Source organism: Henckelia pumila, chromosome 2 (assembly GCF_033568475.1).
Source record: "Henckelia pumila isolate YLH828 chromosome 2, ASM3356847v2, whole genome shotgun sequence".
Classification (NCBI taxonomy): Eukaryota; Viridiplantae; Streptophyta; class Magnoliopsida; order Lamiales; family Gesneriaceae; genus Henckelia; species Henckelia pumila.
The window spans coordinates 22,379,606-22,401,916 of NC_133121.1; the positions used below are offsets into that span (position 1 = coordinate 22,379,606).

General features: G+C 33.9%; 3 protein-coding genes across 6 annotated transcripts; all 3 read right to left on the minus strand.

The window, feature by feature from the left end:
• Positions 1 to 17: 17 nt before the first annotated feature.
• On the minus strand, positions 18 to 3,735 carry LOC140882886 (protein NRT1/ PTR FAMILY 8.1-like). 3 transcript variants are annotated; one of them, XM_073289124.1, is made up of 6 exons: positions 3,625 to 3,735; positions 2,714 to 2,828; positions 2,186 to 2,321; positions 1,867 to 2,084; positions 1,182 to 1,735; positions 18 to 940 (listed from the first exon to the last, which is right to left on the minus strand). In XM_073289124.1, the coding sequence occupies exons 3-6, from the start codon at positions 2,289 to 2,291 to the stop codon at positions 106 to 108; spliced, it is 1,713 nt and encodes a 570-aa protein (XP_073145225.1). In that variant the 5' UTR covers positions 2,292 to 2,321; positions 2,714 to 2,828; positions 3,625 to 3,735; the 3' UTR covers positions 18 to 105. The 3 variants fall into 3 exon arrangements, with proteins under 3 accessions (XP_073145225.1, XP_073145227.1, XP_073145226.1); XM_073289126.1 differs by having other exon boundaries at positions 2,714 to 2,777; positions 3,625 to 3,728; XM_073289125.1 differs by lacking the exon at positions 2,714 to 2,828 and having other exon boundaries at positions 3,625 to 3,729.
• Positions 3,736 to 9,020: 5,285 nt separating this feature from the next.
• On the minus strand, positions 9,021 to 15,106 carry LOC140880744 (uncharacterized). Of its 2 annotated transcripts, none has more exons than XM_073285446.1 (9): positions 14,633 to 14,795; positions 14,235 to 14,439; positions 14,056 to 14,146; positions 13,269 to 13,414; positions 12,620 to 12,863; positions 11,142 to 11,246; positions 10,846 to 11,028; positions 10,353 to 10,554; positions 9,021 to 9,709 (listed from the first exon to the last, which is right to left on the minus strand). In XM_073285446.1, the coding sequence occupies exons 1-9, from the start codon at positions 14,640 to 14,642 to the stop codon at positions 9,216 to 9,218; spliced, it is 1,680 nt and encodes a 559-aa protein (XP_073141547.1). In that variant the 5' UTR covers positions 14,643 to 14,795; the 3' UTR covers positions 9,021 to 9,215. The 2 variants fall into 2 exon arrangements, with proteins under 2 accessions (XP_073141547.1, XP_073141546.1); XM_073285445.1 differs by lacking the exon at positions 14,633 to 14,795 and adding an exon at positions 14,813 to 15,106 and having other exon boundaries at positions 9,022 to 9,709.
• Positions 15,107 to 15,886: 780 nt separating this feature from the next.
• On the minus strand, positions 15,887 to 18,560 carry LOC140880745 (pentatricopeptide repeat-containing protein At2g30100, chloroplastic). Its single transcript, XM_073285447.1, has 2 exons — positions 17,552 to 18,560; positions 15,887 to 16,819 (listed from the first exon to the last, which is right to left on the minus strand). Exons 1-2 carry the CDS (start codon positions 18,278 to 18,280, stop codon positions 16,046 to 16,048), a joined length of 1,503 nt encoding a protein of 500 aa, XP_073141548.1. The 5' UTR covers positions 18,281 to 18,560; the 3' UTR covers positions 15,887 to 16,045.
• Positions 18,561 to 22,311: the final 3,751 nt, after the last annotated feature.

Consider the following 22,311-nt stretch of genomic DNA (forward strand, 5'->3'; position numbering starts at 1 on the left):
TGCGTAAATCACCAAAAGATGTAAAAGCATTTACTTGCAGTTCAAACAGAAAGTATCTACATGGTAAGTTTGTAGTGCAGTTTTTTTTTTTTTTTTTTGAGGTAATCAGCGGAGTGTTCCCACCGGCTTCTTATATGTATATCTTTTTGCTACGACAATGAACACTCCCAAGTTCAGCACACTCAGCACAACCAGTATCCCGAAGAAGTAATGAAGATGACCATAATTCAGGTTCTTTGCTATCCATCCAGGCTTCCCATTTCTTGTAGTAATATCCATGACAATTGTCACCAATAAAGAGCTTACGTAGTTACCCAGAGCAGTTGTGGTTAGTGACAGAGCCGCACATAAACTTCTCATCGAATCAGGAGCTTGCTCGTAGAAAAATTCCAGCTGTCCGATGTATGTGAACACTTCAGCACAGCCTATGATGAAGTACTGAGGCACCTGCCAGAATACTGATATTGGTGCTTCTTTCACGCCATAGCTGTTGTCTCTTTTCACAATACCAAGCCTCACGTACTCTAAAATTGCGGCTGAAACCATGGAAAAGATTGATATGAAGAGTCCAATTCCCATGCGCTGCAACTGAGTAAGGCCATTTCTGTGCCCAGTGAATTTTCTTGTTATTTTAATGATGTATCTGTCGTAGACCGGCACCCAGAATATGACGCTGAGAGTGTCGAATACGGAGAGTGATGCTTCTGGGATTTTGAAGTTCGATGGGCCTACTCGAGTATCCATGTACCCACCTTGTAAGACGAATAAGTTGCTCATTTGCCCGTACACTGTGCTGAAGATAATACCAGTTGCCCATACGGGGAGCAGTCGTATGATTCCTTTGAGTTCCTCAACTTGTGTTACAGTGCAAAGTCTCCATGGATTTATTCTCCCCTTGTTTTGATCTGTTTGTGTCTCCACTGCTGCCTTGTCAAAAAAACTGAGAATTCCGATTTTATGTTAGTGAAATCCAATCAGTCCAGCAGACCTTTTTCATTCGAGCATTGTCTCAAAATCAGTTTGAAACAGGCACAGTTTTGCCTAATAGTCCCAGATTAAGAAACTATTCTGTTTGGTGAAACACGTTACAAGTATTGACAATTTCATTTTGGCCTATTTTTTCCAAAGCATTGTGTTCAAGTTGATAAGCTAATGGAACAAGATTAGTCTCAGAAACATACCTCAATTCATTTGTGTGGTCAAGCTTCCGACTGCCTACAATAATAGACTCTGCATCAGTAGTCTCATATAAAAGAGCCTTGTCGACTGGTACCTCGACCTGGTATTTTCTCAACGAAGCCACCACTACCTGGGAGAGCCGTGTCAGAGGGCTGCCACCAGGTTTCTGAAACCGATACAATCGAGTTCCCAAGAAGAAAAACGACACTGCAACTGCCATTGCAATGGCAGGAATCCCGAACCCCCAACCCCAGCCGCTGTTCACTTGTACCCAGACCACAACAGAAGAGGCGATCAGTGCACCAATATTTATTGAAAAATAGAACCAGTTGAAGAAAGAACCCTTGTGTACTTTCTCAGCTTCATCAGCATCATCAAATTGATCTGCTCCATAGGAGGAGACACAAGGCTTGATGCCACCAGTTCCTAATGCCACCAAGTACAGTGCAACAAAACAGGCAGCGGCTTGAGAGCCTGTAGCACTGCAAACGTCTTTTTCGTAGCAAGTTGGCCTCAGGCCGGGCACCGATGCTGATATGGTCAACAATGTCATACCCTGCATCACCGAAATACAGATTATCACATTTCAAAGACGGTCATCCCCTAACCTTACGAGCCACACAACAATTTCTAGTAGAGTTGAGGCAGAATCGCAACAAAAGCACAAAATCTGAGCGTGAAACTTACAATGACATAGATGATGGAGAAGCTGGCAATAGTCCAGTATCGTCCAAGATATGCATCAGCAAGAAATGCACCGATCAGGGGCGTAATGTAGCAAGTTCCGGACCAATTCGACAGATTTTTGGAAGCTGTAGCATTTGGCTGATTCAGTTGATTTGTAAAGTAATCAATGAGGTTAGTACTCATTCCATAGTATGCCAGTCTTTCACAGCATTCGTTTCCTGCAATGCATATCTAATTGCATCAAATGCTTCCTTCATTTTTTATTAAACAGTTGCTCTATATAATCATCTAAACGTTGATATAATGTTTGTAAGTGTACCAAGAATAAAGGGACAGGCCTTCCAAGTTCCTGTTTTCTTCTTGTTCGCTGGTTCATTGCGGTAGTCTAACATCCCATCTTTCGTGTAGTTTTCCTCGTCGGCCATGGATCTTGTAGTCCGGGGTCTTTCGCGAGCCTGGAAATCGAAGAAGGTGTATAAAAGTAATGAAGTTCGAGTAAGCTTACATCAGGTGGTGTTGGCTTTTTCTATTCACATTTTCTTTGAGTTTTTGTGAATGAGTATCACATATATAAATGGTGTGTTGTGGGTGTAGAGACGGAATGAATATATGATATTTAATCTTTTTCGTTGAAAAAAAACTTATGGGTCAATATCATTAAAAAATTTAGGTATTAAAATAAAATATTCTAAGCAGCAAATAACATCTCATGCGATCAAATGATTCAAATAAAAGATTATAGCCATTAGAGATTATTTATTATCCACGCATTATTGCTAGAATCAAACTACTATTCAATGAATATTTTTCTTTAGTTTACTACTAAAATGCATCAAATCGCCTTTACCTGTTTACCACTTCATTGACTTCTGGCTTTTTCCAATTTTATTTTCTTGGAAAAGATTCAAAGCCTGAGCAATTTCCTAGATGATTGTTTCTGTTCTTTTGACGCATCCAAAGTTCTTAAAAAATAATATAAAAACGATAACACATGAGGATAACGCTCACACTTTATAAGATTATAAAACTAAATTCATCTTTCCTTTAATAAAAAAATATCAAATAATATATTTTAGGTAACATTTCGCCATAAAATACTTTTTTAGTTATATTTTTAAATGATCATATCAATCCGAATATTAAAAAAAATCAAATATAAAAAATCAAGCAAATTTAACTCACGCGTTAAAAAAAAAACTTGAGCACATTTACACCATTTTAAGGAGTTTAATGTTTGTTTTTTTTTTTTTATAAAAAAAAACATGGGTTTTCAATTTTATATAGGGAATTTTTTTCACGTTTTTTTTGAGTTTTTACACTGCTTATGTATTTTCCCATGTATAACATCTGCAATTGCGACAATTGCTTAAAATTATATTTCTCAAGAATTACAGACTATATTTCTAAAAAACAAATAATAATAAATTTTAAGACATTCGGCCGTCCATTAATTAATAATGCCAAACAAATACAAACCAAAAACATTCGAGAAAGCTGGCCAAGGGAACAACAACAAACAACGATGTTTGACAATAATAATTTTAGGGCCTCGTTCTTTAAAACAATTTTTTTTTTTTTTTTTTTTTGTAGTTAAACTTGTAATTTTATTACAAACTATAAAATGTCACTCATTATTTTTATTTTTTTTTACCGTAAAATGTCACTCATTGTAGGATTAACCAACCAACTCCCAAAATTCTCAAACACCTAAAGACGCGAAAAAATTTTATTACATAAAAAAATATATAAGATTCTAACCTTGAAACCTCGTGCGTAGGAGGCAAACCCTCTCACCAAACAAACTGTGAGCTTATGAAATGGAGGATCGTTCCACTGAACCTTTATATTTATATTACTTTTACATTTTTTCCTCTAAATATGTTATTTTAGGAATATGTACATATAATGTGTGTGTGTGTGTGTGAATTAAATAAGAAGAGAAACGTAATCTACCAGTCAAAATTACAACATCCCTTAATTGTTTATTAGGTAGATTTCATAATATTTTAACTTCCACGGCAAAGTGGAGGAAAAAAGAAATAGTTGAAAGATGGATGACCATTTTATCTAATATCCTGATTTTATATATAATATTTTAGCAGGTTCATATTTAACCGATTTAATTATCTAATAAGGCATTTTTTAGTTCTTACTTGATTTAAATATGCTTAAAAAAAATTTATCGGATTTTTTCTGTTTTCTGTTTTATATATTTATATTATTATTATTATTATTATTATTATTATTATTATTATTATTATTATTATTATTATTAAAGTTTAGAATTATATACTTATAAAATTTATATCATGGTCGTCTTTTTACTTTATGTAAAATTTACCTTTATTTAATTTAATATTTGTAATTTTAGGAAAAAAAATATATTATCGTAAATTTATCAACATATTATTATTATAAAAAAACCAAAATCATATAAAAACAATTTCTATCATTTTTTATTTTGATTAGTTTTAAATTTTTAAATTTTTTTTCATATGAATGTATGTGCCAAATATACTAGCATTATAGAAAGTGTATATATTTTTAAATTATTTATATAGTTGGCGACCCTTGGGCCTTGACGGGATATATAAAGACATGGTTTGAGATTAATAACAGATGTGAAATAATTAATGTCTGTTTCAAATAGTAATATACTAATATTATTGTTTTTTTTTTTCAAAGACATGAAAAAACAATTATTGTTGTTGTTGCTGTTATTATTATTGGCAAATCAAATTTAATTAAACTTACAAATGTTTAATTATAGTAAATTGAGAAAATCCCGCCACTGATTCTTCTAATTGAATGTCAGATCTTGGAAAAAGAAGCATCATTTATTGTAGAGTGGGGTGAAATTAAGTGTTTATTCCATGAATATTTATTTATCTTGAAGATAATTGTAATTAATCAATTCAAGTCCAGAGTATTAATGTTCTTGGGAAAAAAAAAATTATATCTTTACAATAAATAGAGTTAGATTTTTTTTAATAATATCACATTTACAATATATTTTTGGGTTAAAAGTGTGATTGGCCGGAGCTAATTTTATGGATCGAAAAGATTTGGAATCTCAATCATATAATAAAACTTTGATTACTATTATATAAAATGACATGTATATAGGTGTGAACAAAATATCCATTCAATCGAATTAAATTGAATAATGGATTCGGTTTGTTGGGAAGTTCAGTTTTAATCAGTGTTCTAAAAGGCGACGCCTAGGACCATTTAAGCTGTGCCTAGGCGTTAGGCAGTTTTTTACCGCTTCGATTTTTAAACAGTTGAAGCTTTTAGGAGTTATTACATTAATTGTTCATCTATGCCGCCTAATCGCCACCCAGACACCTCAAAATCCGCCTAGGCGACCGCTTAGATTAACATATAATATATTTTAATTTTAATTTTTTTAAAAAAAATTATTTGACATATTTTCCCATCAATTTGTATCGGATGAAGACGATAAATATATCATGTAATTCGAGTTTTAATTCGATGAAGAAGAATTATTGGAGAAATATTAAGATGAAAGCCGCCTAAGTGTCTAGGCGCTAGGCGGTGAGTGACCGCCCGCCTACCGCTTTTTAGAACATTGGTTTAATTTTTAAAATTATCGGCTAATTCGATTTGATTTTAATTGTTAGTATAAACTTTGATTTAAACCGAACAAGCTGAACTATTATTATCATGATATACATATTACAAGTTTTCTAGTAAATTTTATTGGAAAATAAAACTAGATTTTAAAAATATTTTTTTAATAAATAAATAAATTAAATTAATTAATTTTTACATCACGTTTTTTAATTGAAAATCGATTTTATAAAAAAACCTAAAAAATCGATTAATTTGGTTGCCGATCGAAATAAATGATTTTTTCCGGTTTCAATTGTTGTATTTTAGTAGCAAAGTCGATTCGATTTTAACTGAATGTTCACCCTTATATATATATATATAACCGATTTGGCTTAACTAGTATCTTGATTTCGTTGGAAAAATTTGGGTTTATGCTCATCAACATTTGAAAAATCAATCAAATGATTCTCGCCCGATAAAAATCAAAAGTTGACTTGAGAATTGAAATATATGTTTTAGATGGATATTTTTAGAATATTATTTTACTCGAAAATTAGAATATTATTTTACTCAAAAATCGATTTTCGAGTTAATGAAAATTAATTATTTAAAGTCGGTAACAAAGCTCATTAAGGTTGTATGGGGAAATTATGGAACTTGTACCTCATTCAAAGTAGGGATGTAAATGAGCCAAGTCGAACAGTATTAAGCTCAGGCTCGGTTACGAGTCTGCTTAACGTAACCGGCCTGGTTCTTAACGAATAGGGTTCCGGTTCGAATTGGTTCCAAGCTTTTAACCAGAACTGGTTTCTAACCGGTTTCGGAACCGGTCGATCCGAAACCGATAGGAACCGGAACCCAAGAACCCACCCTTAAACATGCCTATGTATAGTATACAGTTGTATTCATCATTCCAAAAATTTCATCACACGATCAAATAATTAATAAACTCAAAATGCAAGCTTCGTTGATCTCTTTATATTTTCAAATAAAATCTCAAGCTTCCAATTAAAAATGCTAAACTCAAGTTCCGAGCACTTACCCTTGAAGAAAATCAGCAATGTCTATGTTTAGTTCACAAGTATATATAAATTTATTGTGTGGCTTAATATTTCCCTATATATAAAGAATCTGCCCCTTAAACATCATCTTTTGTTTTATCAAAATTGTCCTTATGTAATATAGATATTACACTTTTGTATTTTTTTTAATTTCTTCATTTCAAATTACAGTTTAGTTCATCGATAATTTTTATAACTATGATATTATTTTTATTTGAATATAAATCAAATTAATTACAAAAATATTATACAAGAACGCAATGTGTGCATCAATACACTAATTATTATAATATATATTTATTTTAAATTTTCAAAAAAAAAATTACATTTATTTTAAAATATTTTTAAAAAACCACTACACTCTTATTTTTTCAATGAGATATAAGCATTACAAGTGACACGATCCGTCAGTATATGAAATATTTTATTTAATGATATTCTATAACTTAATTAAAATATTGTGCATATACATATATCGAGTTAACAAGTTTTAATTAACCCCAACAAATTTAATTTAGATAATTTCATAACTTATTTTAACTAAAATTTTGAATATCATTCATCTATCATATATCAATTAGTTAGAAATTTATTGATTGAATTGTCATTCATTAGTAATATTACACATATAAATATTTTATTTATTGTATTTTTAAGAGCACTTTAATATAATGATTTTCAAGTTAAAATCAATAATGTAAATCGTGGCTACGTCCTATGTGTTGTAAATTCATATTTCTTTCAACAAATTGTTGTGTTTCAATCATATCATTTGCATTAGTATTAATATTTTTATTTGTCCACTTAACATATGAGCCGAGCATGAGCTTTTTCACAAGCCATATAGCATATTCAGAATATATATAAGAATCAAACTCAAACTAGATAAAAGAACTGAATTTGGGCTTGCAAGCCATATAAATTAAATAAACATATTCGCGAGCCGAGCCCTAGCCCGAGCTCGCGAGCCTCCTAAATGAGCCAAGCCCGAGTTTGAGTTTCCGAGCCTATTAAATAACAAACACGTTCGCGAGCTTACGAGCCGAACATCCTTTAGCTCAAGCTCAGCTCGTGAAAATTATCGAGCTTAAAATCAAGCTCGGGCTCGGCTCGATAAACTTAACAAATGAGCTCGAACGAGCTTTTTACCAAACCGAGCTCTGAATAACTCGCGAACCGTTCGGTTCGTTTACATCCCTAATTGAAAGTTTACGACTTTCATTTTGTTCTTATATAGTATTTTGTATATTGAGTTCTTGTTAATTTAAGTCAATCGAGAGTGTGGAAAGATGCAATGCGCCGATGATTCAAGCAAATTGATAGTACACTGCACTTTGTATGCATCTTCGCGGTGATTATTAAGGAGCCTTTCATTATACAGCTCGAAAATGAGGCTCCATGATATATTAGTAATACAATCAACGCATACATTACATTAGATCGAGATTCGAGAATGACGATTTGTTAGATCTAGGTTTGCATCTAAAAGATGTGATCATCCTAAAAAGATGCGATCTGGATCATTCAATTCAAAATAGATGCATTGAATCGAAATTGATAAAGAGATGTGATCCAATGGTTGTGATTTACCAAATGAAATGTGATCTATACCATTAGATCCAAATATGATAGATCAGATAGAATTTAAAACCAAGAGATACATCTAATTGTGAAAAATCATTCATGGTGAGTTGTCTTCCGTTTTGAGTACTTAAATACTAAAATATGATTAAAAAATAATTTATTAAACAACATGAGTATTTAGGCATCGAGTAGTTTGGAATCACCGAAGGTCAAGATCTGACTTTTGGATCAGTTTAGATCATCCCAACCCATAAAACCAGCAAGATAACGTATGTAAAAAATACATCGATGATTAGAAATTTGAAATCTGAACTGCTGAACTAGAGTCCAGACCTTCCTATTTCATGCTTACTAAAATTTTATTAATTGTACGTTTATCTATGAGGCAAAGAATGATATCCCATGAACAAAGTCATATGTGCCATTCATAAATCTCCAAAATTCAATATTACTTCAATTAATATGAATTAAGCGACTTTAATTTTTTTTATTTTTTTTTCAAACCTAGATACATCTAATCACAAAAGGTTATTCGAGTTTCCAACTGTAGTTACTAGAGTTCCATTTTGAGTACTTAAATATATTAGAGTTGAGATTTTGAGTACTTAAATATTAGAATTAAAAGACCAATAATTAAGCAAATGAATATTAGGCATCAGACTAGTTCTGAATCAGTGATGGTCAAGATCAGGGGTCGGTCTGTGTTGGTAGACGGGTACTACCCTGTCTACCAGCATCAACGAACCCGATCATCTTTGCAGATAAAATCAATCGATCTGCAAGAGATCGGATCCGTTCGAGGTTCCAAGATCAGACCTTCCGATCAATTTAGACCATCCGAAGTGAGTTTGAACCATCCAAACCCGCAGTACCAAGTCAACTCATGCGTCAAAAGTGCACCGAAACGTATTCCTATTCACGCTTAATAAAATTTTATTTATTTATCGTACGTTTAGTTTTGAAGCGAAGAATGAAATCTCATGAACAAAATCCATGCCATCCTCTCCAAAATTCAATATTATTTCAATCAATACGAATTAAGCTACTTTAATTTTTTTATTTCAAAAAGAGCACAATCAAGAAGAAGAAAATAGTTACTCTACTTGGGAAGACTAGAACAAGACCATACTAACACACGAGGACCTCATTTTTGCTCGTTAAACCGAAACCAACAGGAAACAGAGGATCATATGATTCATCTTCGACGTGATTAGGAATTTGTTCGACATTCTTAAACCAGGTGACCGGGAGTCGTCCTTGGAACTCATAATCTCCGAAGATGACATCAGCAATCCCGGCTGCTTCACTTCCTGGTAACCATGCAGCAACAAGGGCAGTCATCTTTTCCAAAAGCCAAGGTTCTAAAGCCAAAGGCCTACCGGATATCAAGATTGTTAGCGTGGGAATGGCTTCAGAAACAAGGCTTATTAGTTCAGACCCATCGAAATGAATTCTGAGATCTTTACTGTCGCCACCAGATTCAACATATGGACCTTCGCCCACAACCACGATCGCGAAAGAGTAATCCTTGTCATGTAAGGTGGAGGCAGATGGACTTTGTTCGTATATCACTTCTGTTTCGGGCCCAACGGTGTTTTTTATAGCATCCAAAATGGTAGTCCCTGTCATGAACATAGTGAACTATAAATATGTGGTCCTGAAGTTTGAATTTCAGGGCATAATTTGATTAAAAAAAACAAACCAAAAATTGAATCTAGATGAATACGCATGATCTATATCTCACCGGTACAAGTATTAATTACTCTTCCATATCAGACACAGATATTCTCCTACATGCACAAAAACTCACTAGGACGGCACATAACCATGCAAAGAATGTTGATGTTGCTAATAATTTCCGTTCAAGTTGAGCCAAAATAAAAAAAAAAAAACTAGCTCGATTCTTCTGCATACCTAACACTAAGTGAGAACCATGTTCCCAGGAAAATCACTATGAATGACAAATCTTTGATATAGACACCAAATTTCAAACTGTTCTTGATTATTTATTTGAAAAGCAAATGGATTCCAAATCAAATCATATACCGTGAATAAGAAAAAAGTTAAAATGCTTTTCATGATCTGCCCACATGGAAGAGAAATTCAATTTATACTCGAAGGATTTAATATAAAAGAATGCAGGTACTATTAAAGCAGAACAACATGCAAATTGTTGAATGGTATCATGACCAATATAATGGGCAATAGTAGTTTGTGTCCCTTGTGCTTTATTTGGAGATGAATGAATCCCCCAAAATGACTTACCAGTTGTAATTCTACCGCTTTTCCCCTCCCATGTTCCAGTCCATCCCCCACATTGATATCCCAGATCATCAGCATGCTGTCCAACTACAAGAATTTGTTTGGCATTTCGGTCCAGTGGAAGAAATGGTTTCTTCAGATCCTTTCCATTCTTTAATAGAACTAATGACTTTCGAACTGCTTCACGTGCTATTACCTTGTGTGACTGACAAAATAATGAAAATGTATTAAGTCTTGCAAGCAACGATTGTTGATGTTTTTCCTACTCAAGTCCCTTTCAAGGTTTTTTTTTAAGTAAAAGTTCAACCACAGACAAGTTTATTTTATAGCTTTTTTTCAAGAGAAAAAAACATTATTCTAAAACAATTTTCAACTTTAAATGCATGCGAAGAAGCAAAGACCTGTACGGAGTCCATGAGTGAAGAATTCCTTACTTTAATCATGTCTGCATGTATCAGAACAGGACATATAAGAGAAAAAAAATTGTTGAGCTCACCTCACAATTAACTGAATCCAGCAAAGATCCATCACTCGTGGGATGTTCAAAGAGGCCAGAAACGAACTTTACTCTGAGAATTCTTTCAACTGCATCATTGATTCTAGCAATTGGGATCTCACCTGAATTCACTAGATGCATCAAATCTTCTAGAAATAATTGAAATCGATAAGGCACCATCACCTGATGAAACACACAAAATCGTTGCAATGTTTATTGCTATACATTGGCTTAGTACAATGGGTGGTGGTGGTGGGGGGTGGGGGTGGCGGGGGCGGTTGTGTGTGATCCTTTACCATATCAACTCCTGCACTGACTGCGGACAGAATGCTCTGTCTGTAGTTGGATCCATGAGGACTTGAAAGCCGGTCCAGCCCTTCGGAGTCAGAAATGACAAACCCCTGCAAGAAAGTCTTGCTGTTTAGTGTTTGTTGAAATTCAACTAACCGGAGAGAATTTACCAAGAGCCATGTTGAAAAGAGTCATTAAGTATTGAGGTAAATCATAGCAAGCCGAAAAGGGAATAGTGAGGATGTATTAAGATATTGCAACCATTGTATACTTGACAAACCCCTGCAGAAAGTCTCGTTGTTTAGTGTTTGTTGAAATTCAACTAACCGGAGAGAATTTACCAAGAGCCATGTTGAAAAGAGTCATTAAGTATTGAGGTAAATCATAGCAAGCCGAAAAGGGAATAGTGAGGATGTATTAAGATATTGCAACCATTGTATACTCTCCTCGTCTCATATATAAAGGTCACATTTCCTTTTTCACCAGTCCCAAAAAATATACTCCAAATTCCATTTTGTATTACTAGGAAAGTGCACGTGCGTTGCACGTGAGTAATTAACCATTGAAAACATGGCTAAACAAATTAGATAATATATTTAAATTAAAGATAGATTAACACAGATAGATTAACACAGAAGAAGACGAGGGGGTTTCATTAACACATAATGTGAAGAAAACGAGGGGGTACAAGAGGAAATTCACAATAAAAGCTACATATTTATAAATAGATAGATAGATAGATAGATAGATAGAAGAATAGAAATAGATTTTATATATTATTTTACAACTCTACCATCATTATTAAATACATTAACAACTTCCAACAATTTTTAATCCTATTAAAATATTCACTGAACAAGGGTAAAATGTGAAATTCTTTTGTAAAATTTGTTTTTCCAATAACTTTCTTAATTTGTGTAAAAAACACACACAAGCCTAAATATATGGGACAGACGGAATATGTGCTTTCCTTGTAACTTCTCTCTTTAAATCCAAATTCGTGCTATTACTTGCACTTTGTAAATCACAAATGTTTAGTATTGTGTTTTATACCCTCGACATCTCATTGTCGACCACATGAAATTTTATAATGTCTCAAATGCATTGAGTAACAAAAATGGTTACAAGCATCAATTCAACCGAGACACGTGAACAGAATTATTGTCCCGCCCATATTTTCCTTAAAAGTTTTCAAAAAATATTTTGCATCATGTCGTGTCCATCCGTCAGTGTCTCATTCTGACAATCATGGGCTTACGCTTAGGGTGTTAAATTGAGCGACAAGCATTTATTTCACACTCCTCTTCATGGCAAAAGTTCTGAAAAAGAATGGTGGTGGTTATGGTAAAACAAAGATCAAAGAGAGAGACCATTCAGAAATTTATAATCAAAACCAGTCACCAGACTTGAAACAAATCGACCTGGTTTCCACAAACTGTAAAGGGGGCTTAGCTTGGGATACTCGTAGAAACAATCAGCCTACCTTAAATCCAAGCTTCTCTTTCAAGATCCGAGTAAGAAGAAAATGGTTACTATGTAATTTTTCTCCGTTCCAGCTAGAGTAGGATGCCATGATAGTACATACTCCCTGAGAAAGAGAATCAAGGTAAGGAGCCATGTGGATCCTCTCTAGTTCATCATATGATACTATGGTATCTCCCTCGTTTATACCATTCTTGGTGCCACCATCTCCTACAAAATGCTTTGCACATGCAACAACATTTTTTCTGGAGTTTAACACACTAATCAGTCAAGCCATGAGATAAAAGAAGCAATGGCAAAACAACTTCAAGGGAAACAGGATGTAGATGAAGCAATACAACAGAATTCTTAACAAATTTAAAGAAGAGAATTTAGTGATATCTCAAGTATCCATCTGCTCTTTACAAATCGTACAAGATCTATTGGATTTCACTACCAGATTGAGACAGCATTGAGAAGGACTATCTCTCTAGTAAGATATCACCATTTTCCACATCAAATTTGTATACCTTCCAAGATTGAACTTCTTATGAAATAAAGACCCAATATTAGAAAGAGTATTCTAAACGAGAAAATCCAAAATAATTTTGACATCATGTGATACTATTTACAACACAGCAAGGTACGTGCATAAATCGATGTTCTTTTACCTCCCAGCCATAAATGGGTAACCGCTCAGATGTCCTTGAGGTGGTTCTCCTTGCAAACCTGTGATGATCGAGGTCATGTTTTTAACAATTTGAGTGTCTTCACCATAACTTTCATAGGATCGTCCCCATCTAGGATCCCTACACACCTGTAAAAATAATCTTAAAACGTGAAGAAAAACTAATAGCGAACAACCAACTAAATAAGGGAAAGGAAAATATTCCCATGAATGACCAGAAAATAAATATCACTTGTGATCATTATAAGTGCTATGATATTCTACTTTTCCACATTTCAAAAATTTTAGAAAGTTAATTGAGTTTCATGATTACAGTAAAATTAGAAAAGTTGGGACAAAAATAGAATCCAAAACATGATTATGGTTTTGTTTAGATCTTAGATTGACAAATACAAATGCCCAAAAAAATATTTTCTTTGGTGATTAAAAAACATGAGGCAAAAAATTAAAACATGAAATTTATGATATCACGCTTTCCGCATTTCTTTGATTGTCCCCATGATATCCATACATTTGAAAGGTTCTAAAAGAGTACAACTTCAGATGGTGAAAATTTGATTTTACTCATTTTTTTAGTTTTCTCCATGATCTACGCAAGTCAAAGAGTTCCAAATCAAGAATAGCAAAAGCCCATTGGTCACCAAACCAAAATAAATGCAGTGTAATGCATTGGTGAGGACCAAATTTACCGATAAATATAATTACGAATGCAAAAAGAACATTGACAAGGAAAGTAAGACTCATAAAAAATTGAAACTACAGAAGCTTACAGCAACGCATGGAGCAAAAGTATAGTGAAGCCCACTTGCCCTTACTTCAATGGCTGTCGCAGTTCCGATCCTCCGAGCCAAATCAGCATCTCTACGTGAGTATCGTAACATTCTTAGGCTATGCGGACATCATTAAGAATATAAATGGTTTCATAATTCAATTATCAATAGTAATTGACCTGGTGGCTCCAAGGCCTATGTTGTGAGGAAAAATGGTTGCACCATACACATTGTTATTACCATGAACAGCATCAGTCCCATACAACAAAGGAATCCCGAGCCGAGATTCCAATGCCAACTTCTGGAAATTATTTGCCATTTCTGCCCAGTCTAAAGATTTCGCATTCTCGAATGGTCCACTTCCACCAACACTCAGTACACTACCTGCACAGACCCGTACAAATGCAATCAAACTCGAGCATAAAGTAACTGATATTGGAAGTCCTAAAAAATCTACCATATTTGATCACAAATTCTTGGTATACGCAGAAACAAAATCGAACGACCCCTTAGTGTACAAGATAAAAACAACATGCACCAACCCAAAAACAAAATGTAATCAAAGTCAAAACTTTACCTGCAAACATAGTGATTGAACCATCTACACACGCACAAACACTTAGATTCTCTATACTCCGATGATTAATCAGCTAGGAAACTAAAACAAATGAAACCCAATTGAAAACAAGATATATTCCAAGCCCATTTGCCATGATTCATCAGCAATACAAGAAAAGCGTAAAAAGGTATTTCAGACCTATAGAGAGGTCTTTGATGGCATAAGGGGAGGCTACACTTCGTTCGATCTGCGTCATTTGGCCAAGTTTTTCAGGCAGAGTCATCCGAGAGAGAAGGTCTTTGACTCTAACTTCAACGGGAGCATTGGGGTCCTTGTAAATGCAGCCCATGGACGCGGATAAGCTGATATCCATAGGACCAAAAGGTTTGATTCAGCTGGTACAAGGAGGGAGGCGACGATATGATTAACATACGAGGTTGCTTCTTTCTCAACGGCTTTATATCGAAACTCAAAGTAGAGTAGGTAGGCAGTTTTGCATTTCTCGCTAGTTTGTTGCTAAGCTAAAGTGGTTTTCTTTTCTTTTTTTTGTCTCCTTTTTCCGGTTAAAGTCGTTTTTTTGTCCAACTTTAGTTATAAGAATTTTTTTGATTAACAAACCTCAAGATTATGCAATCAAATTGTGTTGAGTTATGTTTTAGTTTTAGTCCGTCATATTTTGCTAAAGTTGTTTCAGATTATGCAATTAAATTGCTTGTTTCTCAACGGTTTTATATGGAAACTCAACAAGTAGAGTAGGTAGGCAGTGTCGCTTTTGCCGCTAAGCTAAAGTCGTTTTCTTTTTTTTTCCTTTCTTTCGGCTAAAGTCGTTTCTCTGGTCCAAGTTTAGCTAAAAGGATCTTTTTGATTAACAAACCTCAAGATTATGCAATCAAATTGGGTCTGAGTTATGTTTCAGTTTTAGTCCGTTATATTTGGCTAAAGTTGTTTCAGATTATGCAATCAAATTGTTTGTTTCTCAACGGCTTTATATTGAAACTCAACGAGTAGAGTAGAGTAGGCAATGTCGTGTTTGCCGCCAAGCTAAAGTCGTTTTCTTTCTTTTCCTTTCTTTCGGCTAAAGTCGTTTATCTGTTCCAACTTTAGCTAAAAGGATCTTTTTGATTGACAAACCTCAAGATTATGCAATCAAATTGGGTCTGAGTTACGTTTCTGTCATAGTTACGGAAACTAAGTGGATCACCGAAAAGATCAGCATTTAGCTGTTTAAAAACTCTTGACAAAACATATCTAAGAAGATAATGCAGCGTGGTGTATGAAATGTACAACCTTATTATACTCACATATTAACATATACAAGGTGTTACAAAATCTACTCTATACAGCGTTTGCAGATTTTAAAATCCACACAAGTCACAGCTCTATGCTCTAACTTCACCAGATTTGCAGTTTTTCAAGCTTTTCCATTGTTTTTCAAAGCATTTTTACAATCCAGAGCTTATATCTTCGTATGTGGATATAAACGAGACATGGGCCGATCAGATTAGCGTCCGAAAGACGCTTACAGAGTGTAAGGTAAGTATCCACATTTCCTGGCTGTTGAATCCCTCTGCTTAATCCTTGAAGCACAGCTGCTCTGTCCAAGAATTCTGGATACAAACCTTGGTCGAGCATTTTCATTATCGTATCAGCAGCATTCTTGAAATGAGCACCTTTAATGTAACCTCTCAACAACCAAGATAACGTTTTTTTTCTCCTCAAAGAACTGCCAACCTCCATACGAGTAAGCAACCGACTTACAGAACAGGCCTCTTTTTGCGAAGCACAGATAGCCAACACAATGTCGTAAATGTCAGCATCAGCCTCCTTTCCGATAAGCTTCATTTCCCACAACTGTTGTTCTGCCTCACCTCCACGTCCAGCACAGACGTACATAGCCAGAAGTCTCTCATGGACCGTTCCAAGAATCGAGGGGCCTCCCTCTTCAATAACCCAATTAGACAAAAGGAGCCCGTAAGTCAACAGGTCTTCTTGATACTTCTCGATAAGGCTAACATGTTCTGAATCTAGTTGAGCAATCAGACTGGCCTTGGTGTAGCCCTTTAACTTGCGTAATGCTTTAGCAAATTCGTTCAGCTCTTTGACCACAGCTGTCATTGCTATCAAATAACTATATACCTCTGGCTTCAAACCAGATTCTCTAAGATGAATCACGAATTTGGCCGCATCCACATATTTACCTTCCTCCTAAAAGACAAAGGCATCTCGATAGTGTAAAGAAAAGACCATCATAGATAGATGAACAACATGCAAAGAAACTATGAGAATATCCATGAATTACAGCATACACGAGATGGAAGAGATGGCAATCACGTCATCCAACATCCACAGACGTACATTACATCATTAGAGGAGAGAGTTTTTTAACAACAGGTTTAAAATCACAGGAAGTCTTACACATGCCTTTCTCCGGCCAAAAGCAATTCATCCAAAAATGGAGACACTGATGGATTCCTAGGCAAAAGGTAATTGTTGGCAATGCATATTTAGCAGTATGGGATACATATAATCATTTTACATACTTTGGGATACATTAGTGATGCACAAGGAATCGATATAGATGACCCAAACAACTAGTCAGCGCTTTTTTTCAACTCATTCAACCATAAAATGAATTTCCTCAGATGTATTCAACAATTACATGAACAAAAAATCCAGCCCACCGAGCAACACTACAGTCCACAAACAAGGCAACAACTATAAGGCACAGAAGAAGAAAAGTACAGCCGAGTCACAACTATCCATCCATTTGAATTCAATAACATAAAACAAGGAAACAAGAACTTTGGGAATAACATAGTGATGCAAACTAAAAACATTAATCATAAACGATAGATAACATATAAAACAACACGAGAGTGTGATTGCTGATCCAAAACAGTAAAACAAGAACATAGTTATCAAGGTATAAGCAATTACCATCATCTTCCAAGCAAGGTATCCTGCCGGGCCGCTCTTATTCCCCTCCGATTCTCCATCCGGAATCGAGGAAATCCCTCTTCTCAACACCTCTTTAACAAACAAAACTGCGCCTTTCTTCTCCCCAGCTTCCCAATACAATGAAATAACCTTCTCAATCATACTAAAATTGGTCTTTAAACCAACGCAATCCATATCCACCAAGAGATCAACCACATCCTCAACCTTGTTCTTCCCCTCTATCAACTTCTTCACCCAAGTACACATTATTGACACCATCAACTCCAGGGTCTCCTTATCAACTTTATTCTCCTTTTTCAGCCACTCAAACACCTCCAACGCACACCAAGAATCCCTCCCCTCCTGCGCAAAGTACACCAAGACAAGCTGCAACTCACGTGCCGACAACTTATCGTTCAATTCCTCAAGAACATCCGATGGTTCCCGCACCATTCGCTCCAGTTCCTCGATTGCCTCGAAAAACCCTTCACTCATTCCCTCCTCGCCATCGCTCGTGACAAACATGTCCAACTGAACCGACTTCAAGATTCCAAGATCTTGAATCTTGTTTCTTCTCGTGAATATAGAACCAGCCTTCTCGGAGCTTGCAAAAGATCGAAATTTGAGCTTGCTGGGCTTCAGGGTGGCAAGAGAAACGCAACGACTCGACGATGAACAAAAAGCCAGACCCAAGTCGCTGATGGCAGCAATCCCACTAACAGACGACATGTTTTTTACCTTAAAAATCGATTACAAGAAATGGTTGGCGGTGGCAGAGCCAAATTTGGAATTGGTGCTCAAAACTCTCCAAGAAATGATTTCGCGAAATTCAGATTATTGCAAGCTTTAACAATCGAATAGAGGGAGATGAAACTCGGGAACCATCCTACCAAACCATCGGTGTATGCGAAGGAGTAAACAAACAGAAAGCGACTTCTTATATATATATATATATTCAAAAAAAAAATCAAGAAACAAGAAAAGAGAAGAATTCCTCAGCTCTAATCTTTCGAGCCACAAAAGAATATATGCTGACCGCTGAAGCTTACAGATAATGGACACTACTTTTTAATTAATCAACTGAATATTTTCTCTAAAATAATATTTTATTTTGGTTATGAGTTGCGAGTTGCGACTTGTATCCTTGTGCTAAATTATTATTTTCGATCTATCAATAAAATAATCACTTTTCGAAAGAATCTCGTACGAAATTATAGTTATTTCGTTATCATTAACTAATGATCTTCTAAAATTTAAAACATAATTAGAACAATTTAGGTAGTGTTTGAAGTAGTTTCAAGGAAGTATTTAGTTTTGAAGGAAAAGTTGAGGAAGTATTTCCTGAAAGTTAACTCAAATACTACTTTAATATAGTATGATTCTGCTTTTTGTTTGATTTTCATGAAATTTTATTCTGTTGTTGGTTTGTTTATAGGATGAATGAATTTTATTTTATTATCAACAAAATGAATATTATTTTATTATAAATAAAAAAACAAAGAGTATGAATTACTTATTTGATAATATATATGTATAACGAAATTATATATATATATAGAGTTTTTTTCAAGTGCCCACCTACGATGCCCATCAATGATGTGACACTATTCTATTGGACCTACAATTTATCACATCTTTATCACATCCAATAAAATAGTATCACATCATTGGTGGACATGATGGTGGGCACTTGAAAGAAACTCTATATATATTAATTCGAAAAATATGTTACACGCATGGATGAAACACAATGACTTTTATATAATTCTTTTTTGAGTTGGGGAAGGGGTTGAATGACTTTTATATAAGTAAAATTATGTTTGTTGAATAAAAAATTAGTTTTTAAAATAATAATTTACTTATTTTATCGGAAATTAATATATATCAAAATTAATAAAATTTTAACGGTTTTAACATTATTAAATTAATGTATTGTGGTGTAAAGGGTACGTAATAATAACATATAGTCCAATTAACTAAAATTTGGAAAATTTGCCTATTAAAAATATGGAAAATTTGCAACAATTTTTGTATGAAATAAAAAAGAATAAAACATCTCAAGTCAGTATTTTTGTATTAAATTTTATCTTTTTAATAGTATTTTTAATTTGTGGGGAAAAAACAAACAAGTCAGTATACTTGGAAGTAGGGCTCATCAAATTTAATGAAAAACATCTCAAACCGACCTAATCGAACCGTACCACACTGCTATATTCAATTTTTTGACCAAAATTGCGGTTGAAAAAAAAAATAGCAAGCCACACCATATTAGGTAACAATTTTGGTGGAAAACCGCATCTGTCGCACTACATAAAAAAAATAAATACTTTTAAAATACCACACCGCATCGGTCTTCCGTACACTGAAATTCTGCAGCAACCGTCTCGTACTCAGAATGAACTATTGCAGCAGAGAACAATGACATGGCGCATACAAACCATGCAACGGGAAGAATTTAGAGATTTCAGATAATATTTAAAATTATGACCGTTGGCACCCAAGCCTATAAATAGGCGCATCGATCAGTTGAGGAAAGCTCTCTCACAAGTATTATATACGAACTCGCATTCTAAGCAGTTTACCAAAAAACTTTCAAAGTTCTTCAAGAGAAACTGATCAAAACTCGAAGCACACATTCACAGATTTTATCTGATCACTGAAGGATCAATTTGCGCACTTGTAATCAAGTTGTAATCTCTTTGTATTGAATTCAGTTGAGAATTGTATGTGTCGTTGTTGTTACTGGGAGTTCTGAGATAGGCGATTGTGTATAAGTCCTAGTCTTGGAGTGGGGTTTTGCAAAGTGTTATAAAATTCAAAATCTTCTAGTGTTATCCTTCCGATGAAGAAGAAGGGGTGACGTATGAGTATTGAAATCTCCGAACATCCAAAATCATTCGATTGTGTCTTTCATTTCAGTTTACTTCGTTCATTCAGTTTCACATTCACTTTTATACCCGGTGTTCAGAATCTGTTCATTGGCATTTTTCGCACATTGTATTTGTTTGTCAACTTACATAGACATCAAGAAAGCAAGAGCTAATCCAATTGAGTTCTAATCTTTTAGAGTTGAGAAATTTTTTAGGTGTATTCACCTCACCTCACCCCTCCTAATCCTCCTCCTCTACACCCAACCGATCCTATCATTATTTATGATATATTAATATGATCATGGATATCGTTTATAATATTTATTTTAAATTCAATAGATTTATTCAAATTAAAAATTATTATGTCTATATCTAATTAAAATACCATAATAATGATAGAAATTTGAAATTTATGAACAAAAAAAAGAGATTATATAATATATCATATGAATTAAAATTAACTTTAATTAATCATATATGTTATCTCTAAATTAAATCATGCACATTTAGGAAAGTTGTAAGCAAAAAAAATCATCTCTACTTTGTAAAATATTTCTATAGGTTTAAAATAAATATTTAACCTAAATTAACTACTATATAAAATCATAAAATCTAATTTCAGTGTATTTTCTCACGGGTCGTCTCTTAATTCTGTCAGATAATTTTATTCCCTTGTTTCAACTTTTTTTTTATTAATTCTCAACCATTATTCTATATTCTTTTGGAAAATTTGTCAAGACTTCAAGTCCACTGAAAAAGAGGTAATTCAACGTATTGATTAATATTCTAAATATGACTTTATAAAATTTGTTTCTCTAAAATTTTATTTTTTTAAAAAAGTTTTATTTTGCCTTTCTTATACTTTTTTTTTAAAAAAATCTTGCATGTTGAAAAAATATGAGGATATTTTTATACATTTCTTTCAGAATCTTTTTTTTTTTTTTGCATGTGTTATACCTTGAAACTCGAAATTAATTTTTAATGGAGAATTCATTTTGAATTATGACATTCCATGATTAAAAAATTGGATTTTGTTTTATGTCATTTATGTTAGGATCGGTTTGGTACCAATACTCAAGATTCTAAAAAGCGTGTCGAAGTGTGGGAGTCAAGCTTAAAGCTTTCTAAACTTAAGCGCGATTACTACGTATGCTTAAGCTTAAAAAAGTATTTTTAATTTAAAGTATAATTTTAGTCATCTAAAACAAATTAACTGAGTAAATAATGAATAAATATAATAAGTTCAAGTGTAATGCATTAATTCTTTGTGAGATTCTAATTCATTTTATTTCATCATTCATTTCATATCCCTTGTCATCGAACATAAACTAAATTAATTGGTTTAATTTAAAATATTAGCTGTAAAATCCCTCAATATGTACTGCATTAACATCATCGCTACGCTTAACCATACAATATTATATATTTCTAACATTGCTAACAATCACTCACTAATAAAAAAGCCAATTTATGATATATTTTTGTCTTATTAATCAATTTTGGTGTTTAGAAAAGTCACATTTAAGCGTATTTAACGACACTTGACATGGTCAACTTATGTCTGACCGCTTTTGGCCGAAGCGAAGCATTTTTGTGAAGCTTCAAGCTTAAGCGAGGCTTAATCAAACTTTTTAGAACACTGTCTATACTGCTTGATAATATGACGTCTCAAACTACTGTAGTAGTTGATCTCCAAAATACTTAGCTTGGTTCAGTTGAGGTTTGTTAACTGAATCTTTTCCTCCTCGCGTGTCGATGTTGATTTGCAAACAAGTTTGTTGTGCGGAATAATGCAAACCAACATATTGAACTTATGAATTGATGGACTGACAGATGTAGTGAGTGCGTGAGAGTAATAAACTGAAAGTAAGAATACAGATGTTTGTTTAA

Bases quoted from the DNA above. Each gene is read 5' to 3' on its own strand.
- LOC140882886 (XM_073289124.1), bottom strand. From the start codon at position 2,291: ATGGCCGACGAGGAAAACTACACGAAAGATGGGATGTTAGACTACCGC. The intron at 1,736-1,866 runs GTAAGTTTCACG...TCGGTGATGCAG, and splicing joins TCTCCATCATCTATGTCATT to GGTATGACATTGTTGACCAT. The intron at 941-1,181 runs GTATGTTTCTGA...CGGAATTCTCAG, and splicing joins GACCACACAAATGAATTGAG to TTTTTTTGACAAGGCAGCAG.
- LOC140880744 (XM_073285445.1), bottom strand. From the start codon at position 14,987: ATGGATATCAGCTTATCCGCGTCCATGGGCTGCATTTACAAGGACCCC. The intron at 12,864-13,268 runs GTAAAAGAACAT...GTTAAACTCCAG, and splicing joins TACCCATTTATGGCTGGGAG to AAAAAATGTTGTTGCATGTG. The intron at 10,555-10,845 runs GTGAGCTCAACA...TTATTTTGTCAG, and splicing joins TGGATTCAGTTAATTGTGAG to TCACACAAGGTAATAGCACG.
- LOC140880745 (XM_073285447.1), bottom strand. From the start codon at position 18,280: ATGTCGTCTGTTAGTGGGATTGCTGCCATCAGCGACTTGGGTCTGGCT. The intron at 16,820-17,551 runs GTAATTGCTTAT...TTTGTCTTTTAG, and splicing joins ACCTTGCTTGGAAGATGATG to GAGGAAGGTAAATATGTGGA.